Raw genomic sequence first — 13362 nt, forward strand, 5'->3', positions numbered from 1 at the left:
TATGTATACTATATTTGAACAAGACTGATTAAAGGCCGTTTAAGCTTCAATACTAGTCTCAAATTCTCAAAGCAAGAAAAGTGCGTCAAAAAAAAAGGTAGGTACATCATCAAAATAGTTTAATATGAGTTTAGTTAAGCTTTCGAATATTGAATGATCTTAAGTAAAAATGTTAGCGAAAATCCATTGCCTACAGTTGCTTGTCAAAATTAAAGGATTTTTCGTTATGAAATTCTTTGACATGAATGGATTCTACTTGATATTTCAGCTTACTTCTTTTTTCTTGATGCAGTGTTGAACTGAGCTTGAACTGAACGAAAAACATATGTCAAAAATTCGGTTTGACAGATAATTTCAGGGGTGCGTATGCAATTAATACTTCATAAAAATCGCCATGACTATTCGATGTGTATTTGAAACGAAATTAATGCAATGAAGAGTGAAGCGTCAAATGTCATTTAAACTTGACTCCAATCCAACCAATTTTCAACTAGAACTCTCGATTGTGATTGTAAAAGTAGTACAGGTATATGACTACACACTTATTTAAGAATTGCAGTAGCAAAGTTGGTTCAGGTAAAGAATTTTGATTTCTATTTTACTGACACTAATGAGGTTTTCCATTGGCAAAATAATTCAATTAAATTTTGATCTAGATGTGTCATAACACAATTTTACACTGTTTTTGCATTTCATAAGGAAAAGTATATTGATTTATTTTTGATTTAAAATCAAACCTGTGGATCTGGATCTGAATACTTATAATTATAATTAATCTATTTCAAAAATAAAATAAAATTTGTTTTTCAAATTTTCAAACTATGTTATAAATAAGAATTCGGAAAAAGAGCTTAGTGATATACCATTACCTGCCTTATTAATAATACATTTTCTAATAAATTAATTTTCATGATTTCGAGAAAATTATAGGCTTTCTTAATAAACTAATTAGAAATAAAAACCTGATACATTTTTTCGTCAAATATTAAGCAGTTACTATTTTATAATTTTCGAGACTTACTTTTTCTCCCTTAATTTAAAATTTGTATTTTTTGTTTCTATAGACAACGGTCCTGTTTTCCTGGAAATTTGACAGCTCTACCGCACTTGTAAATGCGAACAGTTACACTAAAACAATGACAAAAAACAATTCTAGTCGTGTTCCACACTCTACGAAAAAAAAAAAACAATTTTTGACGGAAATCTAAATTTACCCATGGAAAACCACTTAATTAATTTAATTATTTTTAGTAGATTTGTATCAAGGTATATATGCTGCAAAATTGTTTGAAATAAGAAACGTCAAAAGCTAGGAGTGATTATTCGACGCACACAGAAAAGTGAACTTGTAGAAGCTGACAGAGATATCTTCAATCTTATAAGGGTAAAGTGAAGGTTGGCCCTTAACTTTATGTACATACATAAATCACGCCCTAAGTAATACAAATTTATGTTTTACAATACCTTTTTAAACGAATCCAATTGCCATTTTTTTGTTTAACTGTCAAACAAGTCTATTTCTATTTTCAATCAAATATAACACAAAGACAGGTCAACCACAAAGTCGAGGCGAGATAATATAATGACACGTCAAAATAAGTCTTCTAAACAGAAAAGCTAGCTACTGCTTAGTTATTCTGTTGTCGTATCAACTCTGCTAGTTTGACAGCCAAAAAATAAGCACAAAATGCGGTTTTCTTTTTTAGCTCAGAAAAGAGTTTTCAACAGAGTCCGAGCACATCGAACATGCTCTTAACGTGTTTTGCTCAGAATTATTTTTGAATCACAACTAAATACTTGGCTTTCACAATCTGACGTTTGTCATTTTCTTCTACAAAAACAAGAAATTATATTCATAACAAATTTTTATCAAACAAGAATTTAATTTATTTTTTTTGAAACAATTGAATATTCTGACAGCTGTGTTCAGCATTGAACTCGTTCTCCTCATTTATGGCTGAATCACAAACACGCTTCAGCTTCGGCTTCGTTTGCGTTACGGTGGGCCTGCTTCAAGGTTGCTTTGAATGACATTTCTATTATTTAATCCCTCCAAAGAGCAAATATTTTGTTTGTTGACATTTTTTTTTACAGATGTTGAGCTGTCAGACAAAGCAAATGTTCAGATAATTGAACTAGAGCTTCTGTTTGGAGTCACATTACGTAACATTACGTTCTTTTCCCTACGATTGTCAAACGAAACTTGAGGTCGAAGCTCCATTGTGATAGCATGCATTGAATTATATGGCTGAAAATATGGCTGAACTCGTAAACGTCAGGTGAAGCTGAAGCGTGTTTGTGATTCAGCCATTATTTACTCCTAGCTCATATAGTGGTTTTCGATTTTCTTTAAGTGTTGTACGATACAGAATAATGAAGAAATCGAGCTTAATTTCGTCTTTCAGAGTTTTGACGGAAAAATATTATATGCGAAATTTAGTTAATACTTCTGAGCATACAAATATCTTAGAGACCTTAAATATATAAAATGGCATTTCATTAATAAATCTGAGGCTTCGATTCAGAGTTCAGAGTTCAATGCTGGTTGCTTTACTTCTGCTCAGAGCTAAAAGAGAAAAACGCCAAATGGCTCGATTTGATAGTAATTCTTAAGAAACCCACAAGTACAATTTTCCCTTTTTATTTTCTTGCATATGCAAGTACGTACCTTCGTTCTAGAATGTTTGCATTGTTTGAAACACTTAGGGAATGTTCCACAACAGCGAAATCCCTGGTTTGACGAAGAATGCCAAGCGCGCACAGCGAAACAAGAGGCATACAGTAGGACCAGAGCTGCTCGCGAGCTCTACGAGTAGAAGAGGAGGGAGGAACACCGGCTTCTTAGATGGAAAAAAAGAGAGCATGAGAAGCGCGCGATAGAGGGATGTCACAACAGTAATGAGGTGCGTACATTTTACCAAAAGGCAAACAAAACCTCCCAAGAATACCAGCCACGAACCAAAGCATGTAAGGACGATCAGGGGAACATCGTAGTAGAACCGCAGTCTATGTTGAGAATATGGAAAATACACTTGTCTAAAATATATAACGGCGATAACAAACCTAATTCCGCTATAAGGGAGATAGAACCCCTCAACCTAGGCTAGCGACGCAGATCAACAATTCCTGACCTCGACGAAGTGAAGATAGCTATATCTAAACTGAAGTCAAACAAAGCTGCTCGAGCTGACGGCATCGCTGCCCAACTATTTAAAGCAGCAGGCGATGACGTGGTAGGGAGCAGGCACCAACTCATTTGAAAAATATGGTCGGCAGAAAGCAAGCCCGATGAGTGGAATCACAGCATAGTTTGCCCGATATATAAAAAAGGAGACCATCTAAATTGCGCCAACTACAGAGTCATCTTATATATAAGATCCTTTCTGCCGTATTATGTGAACTTCTGAAGCCGTTCGTCAACAACCTGACAGGTCCTTATCAGTGTGGCTTTAGACCAGTAAAGTCCACTATCGACCAAATATTCACACTACGATAAATCTTGGAAATAAAAACCCAGGAGCTTCAAATCGATACCCACCATCTTTTCATCGATTTTAAGGCCGCATATGACGATACCCACCATCTTATTACCGATTTTAAGGCCGCATATGACAGCACCCATAGGGAAGAGCTCTGCAGAGCAATGTCTAGTTTTGGCATCCCTGTCAACCTTATCCGTTTCTGGAGAATTACGATGGAGAATGCACGCTGCTCTATCAAGGTCGGAAAAGATCTCACCGATGCATTTGATGTCGAAAAAGGTTTTAGACAAGGCGATGAACTGTCATGCGACTTCTTCACATCGTTCTGGAAAGAATTGTGCAAAACTCAACCGTCAACACTAGAGGCACAATTTTCCAAAGGTCCATCCAATTACTTAGATACGCAGATGACATAATTGGAAGATCAAAGCGTGATGTCAGTAAAGCGTTTTTGAGCATTGCAACAGAAGCGTAGAAGATGGGTTTAGTGATCAATGAGGGCAAGACCAAGTATATGCTGTCATCAAAAAAGGACATTGAACAACGACGTCTTGGACAAAACGTCACCATGGATAGCTATAACTTTGAGGTAGTTAAGGACTTTGTCTACCTAGGCACCGCTATAAACACAGACAACAACACCAGCGCTGAAATCAAACGGAGAATAACTTTTGCAAATCGCTGCTTCTTTGGACTTAGAAGGCAATTGAGAAGTAAAGTCCTCTCTCGAGCATCTAAAATCACCACCTATGAGACACTCATCATCCTGGTTCTCATTTATGGCGCTGAGGCCTGGAATCTGGAGAGAAAAATTCTGATGATTTTTTGGTCCCGTATGCTTAGAAGGAGAATGGAGGAGAAGATATAACTACGAATTGTACGGGCTGTACAGCAACACTGACCTAGATTTAAAGTCTAACGACTTAGATGGCTAGGTCATGTAGAGCTAATCGACATCAACGCTCCAGCCCGGAAGGTCTTCGAATTCAATCCCGGTGGAAGAGGACCTCAACCAACTTGGCGTGCGAAACTGGAGACAGCTAGGTAGGGACCGAGCTGGCTTAAGATGCATGTTGGTTGAAGCCCAGTTCCGCTGGAATATAGCGCCAGCTTAAGTAAGTAAGTAAGTAAGAAATGTTCCAAAATATAAAAGTAAAGTCAGAGTCAAGTAACTTAGAACCTAGTCAGTAGACTCAATTTCACAATAACTGGGTAGGTCTAGTTAGAAGTTAATGAAGCAAGTAATTTATTGCGTGGATGAAGTATCCAATAAGCACAGATAACTGACAGTTTACAGTGTTAAAAATGCTACCGGGAATACAACCTTAATTTTCTTGTTGATAAGTTACATAATTCATTCGATAAGCTTTATCTCCAGCATTACGAAGTCACGCGTAAGCAACTAAATAAAGAAATATTACTAATTTTTTTACCAATTTTACAAGGACATATTTAACAGAAAACACGAAATGGAATTGTGTAGAAAATAAATAAATCATAGAGTAATAAAGTTCAGCTTTAAGTTAAATGAATAAACATGGCCAATTATTATTTTGACATAAGTCAGAATATTGGACTTGATAGTTAGGGACATTTTTCTTTACTAACTTTCCAGTCAACTTGCCAATAAAGTTACCCTAATTGGAAGCAGCTAGAACCTGTCAAATAATGAGCGATTTGACAGGTATTTCTCAACTTTCATTTGTCAAAGCCTTGCGAATTCTGGAAAATTGAAATAACTAAGAAGTAGGAATTGGGATAACTAATTAGTAGTTAAAATATTACTTTTTGCGCAATATAGATGTGAAATGCACAGTTCGGTAGCGGAGGGATTTCACTGGAAAGTAATTTAAGTGGTAGGTAACTATTCAAAACTTTGGGTGCCTTCTTACCCATAAAATAAATACATCAACATTGAAGTAATGTGCTCGAGAAACTTTTTATATTTCAATACGGCTTAAGAGAGCAGATTAAATTTTCGAATAGCTTATTTCAATATTTGACAAGGAAATATTTGATATTTGATATTCCAACGTCAACAACATTTCTAACACTATCCTATAATAATTCGTCTCACCTTACTTTCTTATCTACAACTCGTAACTTAGACGGTTATAATTCAAAGAACAACTTCAATTGACTTGAAAATCTATAATTTGTATGATTCATTGACTTTCAAAACCCAATAAGCAAAACGAAAAAACAAACTAACGAATAAAGGTATACCCCATTTCTATTTCGGTTTCGGAAACCTAACAAGGATTCGATGACCCCGGACTCGAAAATTATTTCAACACACAAATATATGTAACGTGGACTTATGAGGATAGGGAATACATTGGTGTCGTATTACAAAAAGGGACAGACAGAAGGGAGATTGTATGTTAGATGTTTTTTTGGTTTTCTATGTTTTAACACAAGAATGATTCTTTGCTTCATCATCGCATATCGCCTGTCCAAATGCATTTTATTATTCCAATCACATAGCGCGAGTATACACGTATCCTTTCTATATAAATATAATATAACACCACATGCATTGGAGTATTGGGTAAACATATCTACATCAATGTTTTGTAACGTCTATAAAATAATTTTAACATATATTACTCAATTGAGGTTAGAGCCACAGTAAGTATTATGTCCTTTTTATTTTGATTTAATTTCCAATTTAAAAAAAAAAACTTTCTAAAGAAATGGCTACATAGAAACGGGAATGTATTAAATTAACTCTTAAGAGTTTTGAACAATAATTTGTAATTTAGAGCTCAATCAATGCATTTGCTGACAAATAGACACAGTGACATAAGGGAGATTGATTGGACACTCATTTTTGACAGTGTTTTTTAACCACATCGCATTGCATGTCATTATTGTTATGCTGGATTGGTAAGGGAGAGACTAAGTGGCCTGTACGAAAGTACAATTACAAATGAGAACAAATTTACGGAGAGAAGACAGTTCAACATTTGAAGGAAACAAACCTTCTAAAAATTATCAAATACAGTCCACAAATGAGCTACATGTCAAATAATTAATGGAATTGTTGTATAATCGAATATACATTGTCTTGTGACGAAAAATATAATTCAAAATTGATTTCTACAAAGTGGTTGATGTTTTATTTCTTTGTTCTTTTTTTACTAATTTTTTATAACAAAAACTTAGACATAACATTTGGTCCTTTTCGAACCGTTTTTTATGAACATTAAACAATTATTTGAACAATACATTTTAAACAATTATTTGAACAATAAACTTTTCAAGAAGTGTGTGCAGTGAGTGCTATTAACTTCTACGAACAAAAAATTAATTAAAAGATCCAATCAACGATTGATCAAAAATAATCACGTGAATTAAATTTGCATAGACAATAATCAGTTTAATCAAGTGATTTGTACAAATTTTCTTAAATAATAACTTAATTTAACTTAAACTTAACTTAAAAACTAATTTAAAACTAATTTTTTACATTGAGGACATCAGCGGAGTCACCAAAAAATCATTCTTAAATATCAGCTACAGCAGCAGTAACACAAAAAGCAGTAAGTTTGCCTTTTTAAGTGTCGTAAACTTGTCTACATTTAACAACTGTTTTATTCTGTTAAATTAAAAGAAAAATAAATGATTAAAATGGCTGAAACTAAAAATTATAAATACGGTGAGCTGCAGAAAGGTATTTTAAGTAAGATGATAAAGGATCTTACCAACTTTAAAAAGGCTCCAAAAGAGCGTAGGGTGAAATCTTATGCCACAGGACGTCTCAGTAAATTGGAAGACGATTTGTCCACGTCAAAATCCTACCACGAAGCCATCATTGGGGCAGGTATGCTGGAAGAGAATTTAAAAACAGAAGAGTTAGAGGTGGTATATGAACAAATAAATGATATATACCTTGAATATCGTGCAGAGTTAGTAGAGGCAATCGAGAAATCTTCGCCAATGATTGCGGCTTTGTCAGATACGGGTGCTCCGCCCCTTTCTACAGCTGCATCATCATCGCATACGGGGATTCGACTACCTCGAATCGATCTGCCAAAATTCGACGGTTCATATACCACCTGGCGTGCTTTTCAAGATAGGTTCCAGGCTCTCGTCCACAATAATAAGAGCATAGACGACATTGACAAACTGCACTTTTTACAATCATGTCTAATTGGTGACGCAAATCGATTTTTGCAAAATTTGTCAGTGGAGGCAGCGAATTATGATAAGGCTTGGGAGCTTTTGAAGGAAAGGTATGACCATAAGCGCATTCTGGTCCACATCCAAATGCAGAAGCTTTTTGGCCAACCTTCCGTACCGTGTGAAACTGCTGCTGGTCTTCGGGATCTTCTCTACACAACAAGAGAATGTTGTCTGGCGTTAGAAAACATGGACGTTCCGGTATCTAAGTGGGATACGGTTCTCATTTGGTTCCTTAACCAAAAACTTCCTGGTACGAGCCAAAAACTATGGGAAGAGAGGTTAGGAAATAGAAAGGACTTACCAAATTTCAAAGAATTTACCGATTTTTTGGAAACTCGTTTCCGGACTTTGGAAGTTGTTGGCCAGCAGGAAACTAGAGCGGCAGGCAGAAACAAAGATGAGCCACTCGTCAATCCAAGGCCTCGTTTCCAGCCAGCCAAAGCAAAGGTGTTGCATGCTAAACAGGTCGTTAAGCAGCCGGTCAAACCAATTGCGAAGACAGTTCCTGTTGAGCAGTTGTTATGTAAATTGTGCAACCAAACCAAGCACACGCTGAGAAGATGTCAACAATTCCTCAACATGGACATCATGGGGCGAAAGGAGACAGTACGCAGACTAAAAGTATGCGAAAATTGTCTGTCTTATGGGCACATCGTTCAAGATTGTCTAAGTTTCAGCAGTTGCTTCTTTTGCCAACAAAGGCATCATTCGCTGTTGCACCAACAACAACAATACCAACAACAACCACAACAACAACAATACCAACAACAACAATACCAACAACAACAATACCAACAACCACAGCAACAACAGCAACCAACAACGTCGAATACATCTGCTCAGGCGAGGAATAACCGTACAAATACTCTTCAGGCGTCTGTGAACCCTCACGCGCCTGAATTCCAGCCGATGACGGGACAACAACTCCAATCAAACGGATACACTTTAAATTACCACACGTCGCATGGTGATCGTCGACAAACACACCAGGTGCTTCTAGCGACAGCAGTTGTGAAGGCGCGAGCAGCAGATGGGAAGCTACGCCTTCTACGTGCTCTGATCGACACAGGCTCAGAAACGTCCTTCATCACAGAAGCTGCCGCACAACTGCTGAAGTTAGAAAAGCGACGTACCATTGCCGAGGTGTCTGGGTTAGGGTTGGTCAGCAGCGGCATAACGCAACACTCCGTCGAAGTACGTTTTGCGTCCCGACACTCGACGTTTGAGACAGCTGTACAAGCTTTGGTATTCAAGTCGCTGACTGGGCATCTCCCGACCCAACGAGTGACACCCGGCAATTGGGACCACCTCAAAGGTCTTTCCTTGGCAGACCCCCATCTCTGTGAGCCTGCACCAATCGATCTTTTACTCGGAAGTGACGTTTGCGCTCAGATTCTCCTTCCTGAGATAAGGCGTCCAGAGGATGGCATCGGTCCGGTCGCACAAAAAACCGAATTGGGATGGATTGTTTTTGGACAAGTCTCACCAGATTCTCCTCGGCAAGTTCGCAGTTTTGCCCAAATTGCTGACTTGAGCTCACAACTTGAGAAATTTTGGGATATTGAAGAAACGCCGTTCCAGCCACATCAGACTGAAGATGACATTGCATGTGACAAACACTTTTCGATGCACACAAAGCGCCTACCTGACGGACGTTATGAGGTTAAGCTGCCCTTCAAAGGTGAAGGCTGTCCAGCGATGGGGTCCAGTCGACAAAGCGCTTATAGACGATTTCTGCATTTAGAAAAGAAGCTTGAGAGCAATTCGAAGTTTCGTGCAGACTATAACAAATGTTTAAAAGAGTATGAAGAACTCCATCACATGGAGGAAATTGATGTAAATGATGCGGTTTTACAAACCCCATTTCACTACTTTTTGCCCCATCATGCGGTTTTTAAAGAAGCTAGCTCCACTACGAAGCTGAGAGTAGTATTTGATGCAGCAGCGAAAGCTTCGGACGGGAAATCCCTCAACGACCGGCTACTTGTGGGTCCAAAATTGCAGTCGAGCATCATAGATCTCGTTCTAAAATGGCGGACTCACCGAGTCACATTTACGGCCGACATCGAAAAAATGTACAGACAAATTTTGGTTAGTTTCCCAGACCGATACTATCAGCTGATCATGTGGAGAGAGCAAAAGACGTCACCTGTAAGAATTTACAAAATGAATACAGTTACTTTTGGCACAGCAAGTGCGCCGTATCTTGCCATCAAGATATTGAAAAGAGTAGCGGATGATGAAGAAGCCAATTTTCCGGAAGGGGCGAAGGTTGTCCGTGAGGACATGTATGTCGACGACCTTATAAGTGGAGCAGATTCAATCATAGAAGCACGGACGAAACGTGACGAAGCAAGGAAACTATTGGCATCTGCGGGGCTTAATTTGAGAAAATGGACGAGTAACACAAAAGAACTCATCGAAGACATACCAGTTCAAGATCGAGAGCTCGACTTTGAACTTCCGTTCAATTTGTCGAACCATGTTAAGACTCTCGGCATCAAATGGTTTCCTGTCGACGACTACTTTTCGTACCAAAATCTTCAACCTACAACTGATGCTACCACCAAAAGATCCATGCTGTCGACTATAGCCAAACTGTTTGATCCTCTTGGTTGGATCTCGCCGTGCATCATAACCGCAAAAATCATGATGCAGCGATTGTGGGAGCTCGGTTGTGACTGGGACGAACCGATTCCACCAGCCTTGGAAAAAGATTGGAATGCTTTTCTACGAGAACTTCCAATCATCGAACGACTTCGCATCCCGCGGTGGACCCACATGAGCAAGACCAACAAGGCCATCGAACTGCACGGGTTTTGCGACGCATCGATGAAAGCTTATGGTGCAGCAGTCTACATCCGTGTTCTGGACAGCGATGACAACATCCATGTACATTTGCTTTTGTCAAAGACGAAAGTAGCACCAAGTCAACGAACTATCACTCTTCCACGCCTTGAACTGTGTGGTACTGTTGTCTTAGCCCAGTTGATGCAATACACAAAGGACGTTTTGGCCATTCCCGATGTAAAAATGTATGCTTGGACGGACTCTACAATTGCACTTGCCTGGATACGCGCCACTCCCGCAAAATGGACCACATTTGTTTCCAACCGTGTGTCGGAAATCCAGCGATTAGTGGGGATCGATTGCTGGGGACATGTCGCAACGCTTCATAACCCAGCCGATCTGGCGTCCAGGGGTGTGTTTCCATCTGAATTGGAGTCATTAGAAGTTTGGTGGACCGGTCCGGAATACTTACGGCTACATTGGGATTTCGAGGTCCCGCATCAACCCATTGAAATCGACACCGAAGAAGAGAAGCGCACTGTAAACGTACTTACCATACAGGTAGACCACAACGACTGTTTCTTGCAAGCGATTTACAACTGTTCGAGTCTACTCAAAGTTGTACGAGTCATCGCTTACTGTTATCGCTTTACCATCAACTGTCAACCGAAGTTGGGGCTTATTAAAGGTCCACTAAGTCCCAGAGAATTAGAAGCAGCGCTACTGATCGTCGTCAAAACAGCACAAAAGGATATGTTCAAGAACGAGATTCAACAAGTTTTAGAAAACAAGATTCCCAAAACCTTACGATCGTTAAACGCATTCATCGATGTTAATGGGATCTTACGTGTAGGGGGACGTTTGGAGAACTCCCTCCTTTCTTATGATGCTCAACATCCGATTTTGTTGCAAAATAACCATCATTTTACAACCTTAGTTGTCAGAGATGCCCACAAGAACACTCTTCATGGGGGCATCCAACAAATGATAATGTACATTCGTCAAAAATACTGGATTGGACAAATAAGAAGAAGTGTCAAGTATCAGCTGCATAGATGTTCTTCTTGCTTCCGGCAAAAGGCATCCGAAATGCAGCAGCTAATGGCAAATTTACCCGCTCCTAGAGTTAGGATGTCTCGACCATTCAGCCATACAGGTGTCGACTACGCCGGACCAATCGAGATAAAATCCTGGAAAGCACGCGGAGCAAAAATCCTAAAAGGGTACTTTGCAGTATTTATCTGTTTAGCCACGAAGGCAATTCATCTGGAAGTGGTATCAGATCTGACAACATCAGCTTTTTTAGCAGCATTCAAACGCTTTACTGCAAGAAGAGGAAGCTGCAAGAAAATATACAGCGATTGCGGAACTAATTTCGTTGGCGCGAATAACGAACTAACCAAGATGTTAAAAGAGGCAAGCCATGACTGGAAGGAAATCGCAAAAACCTTAGCAAATCACGGTACCGATTGGCACTTTATTCCTCCTGCTTCTCCACACTTTGGTGGATTATGGGAAGCAGGTGTGAAATCAGTCAAGTACCATCTTAAAAGAGTAGTCGGAACTGAAAGGTTAACTTTTGAGGAGCTCGCGACGCTTCTAACACAAATAGAAGCGTGTCTGAATTCGAGGCCCCTATGCCCTCTCTCCGACAGTCTTGACGATTTAAACGCGCTCACTCCTGCGCACTTCTTAGTCGGCGAATCATTATATGCAGTACCTCAAGGCGAAACTAACGAAAACGTAACACACATCGACCGGTGGAAACGTGTCCAAGCGCTGGCGGAAGGATTTTGGCGAAAATGGAACTCCGAATACCTGGCAAGGCTTCAACAGCGCCCAAAATGGATGAAAATCCAAGCAATGCCGAAAATCGGAGATTTAGTTCTGTTAAAAGACGAACGACTTCCACCGACCTACTGGAATCTCGCGAGAATTGAAGGTACCCATGCAGGATCGGACGGACTAGTACGTGTAGTTACCGTCAAGACACAAACTGGACACATTAAACGACCGATCGCGAAAATTTGTCTATTACCGTCAAACGAATCACCAGAACAAACAGCAATCGTTTAAATTAAAAGTAACCCATCGCAAAATAAAACCAAAACATTTTCATCAGATATTTCATATTTATAATCAAAGCAGATCATTCTCGGATTAAATGAAACGCACAAATTTAAATTTTCAACAATTTATTCACAATTTATTCTTCATGTACAGGAACAAAACCTGCAGAAAATTATAATATAAAACCACATCACATGAAAATAAAATAAAATCAAAAACCATAATCATTTATTAACATATATATTTATTTAAAAAACTTTAAAATCATCACACATAAATTTGCAGACAACAAATAAATGATTCGATTCACATAATTCTACAATAAATAAAACACATAAAATTTGTTCAAATTGTATTTATTTATCAAAAACAAATATTCACATACAACAAAAATTTAAGAAATTCGAAACATATTAATACAAAAACTGCAATGCCACATCACAGTATGCAGGAAAATTTCGAATTTTTAACAAAATAAAATCGCGACAAAGCATGATAAAACAATTCATAAAAGAAATCAAATTATTAAAATTTATTTATTATTTTGAAAAATTTAATATTTCAGCTTCTAACTGAGCTAAAAACACAATCCACAAAACTTGTCAAAATGTATTTACATATTTGGATGAAATTTAAAATAAATAAAAAACAAATCACATCAAAATGTCAAAACACGTCGGCAAAAAAAATTCCGAAGAAAATAGTAAACAAATAATTTAATATTAAAAAACAAATTAATCAACACAAATCAACGATTTTAAAATTAATCAAAATTATTACAGATCACAATAATTCAAAACAAACAATAATCAATATCGAACGAAAATCGAAA

The 13362-nt window shown here is 38.1% G+C and overlaps 1 protein-coding gene across 1 annotated transcript; it reads left to right on the forward strand.

Annotated features, from left to right (window-relative positions):
- The first annotated feature begins 7172 nt into the window (after window positions 1-7172).
- Window positions 7173-12536, forward strand: LOC129949299 (uncharacterized). Its single transcript, XM_056060680.1, has 2 exons — window positions 7173-8291; window positions 8475-12536. The coding sequence occupies exons 1-2, from the start codon at window positions 7173-7175 to the stop codon at window positions 12534-12536; spliced, it is 5181 nt and encodes a 1726-aa protein (XP_055916655.1).
- Window positions 12537-13362: the final 826 nt, after the last annotated feature.

Source organism: Eupeodes corollae, chromosome 1 (genome assembly GCF_945859685.1).
Source record: "Eupeodes corollae chromosome 1, idEupCoro1.1, whole genome shotgun sequence".
In the NCBI taxonomy this organism is placed as follows: domain Eukaryota; kingdom Metazoa; phylum Arthropoda; class Insecta; order Diptera; family Syrphidae; genus Eupeodes; species Eupeodes corollae.

Bases quoted from the DNA above. Each gene is read 5' to 3' on its own strand.
- LOC129949299 (XM_056060680.1), top strand. From the start codon at position 7,173: ATGATAAAGGATCTTACCAACTTTAAAAAGGCTCCAAAAGAGCGTAGG. The intron at 8,292-8,474 runs GTATGCGAAAAT...CAACAACCACAG, and splicing joins AGACAGTACGCAGACTAAAA to CAACAACAGCAACCAACAAC.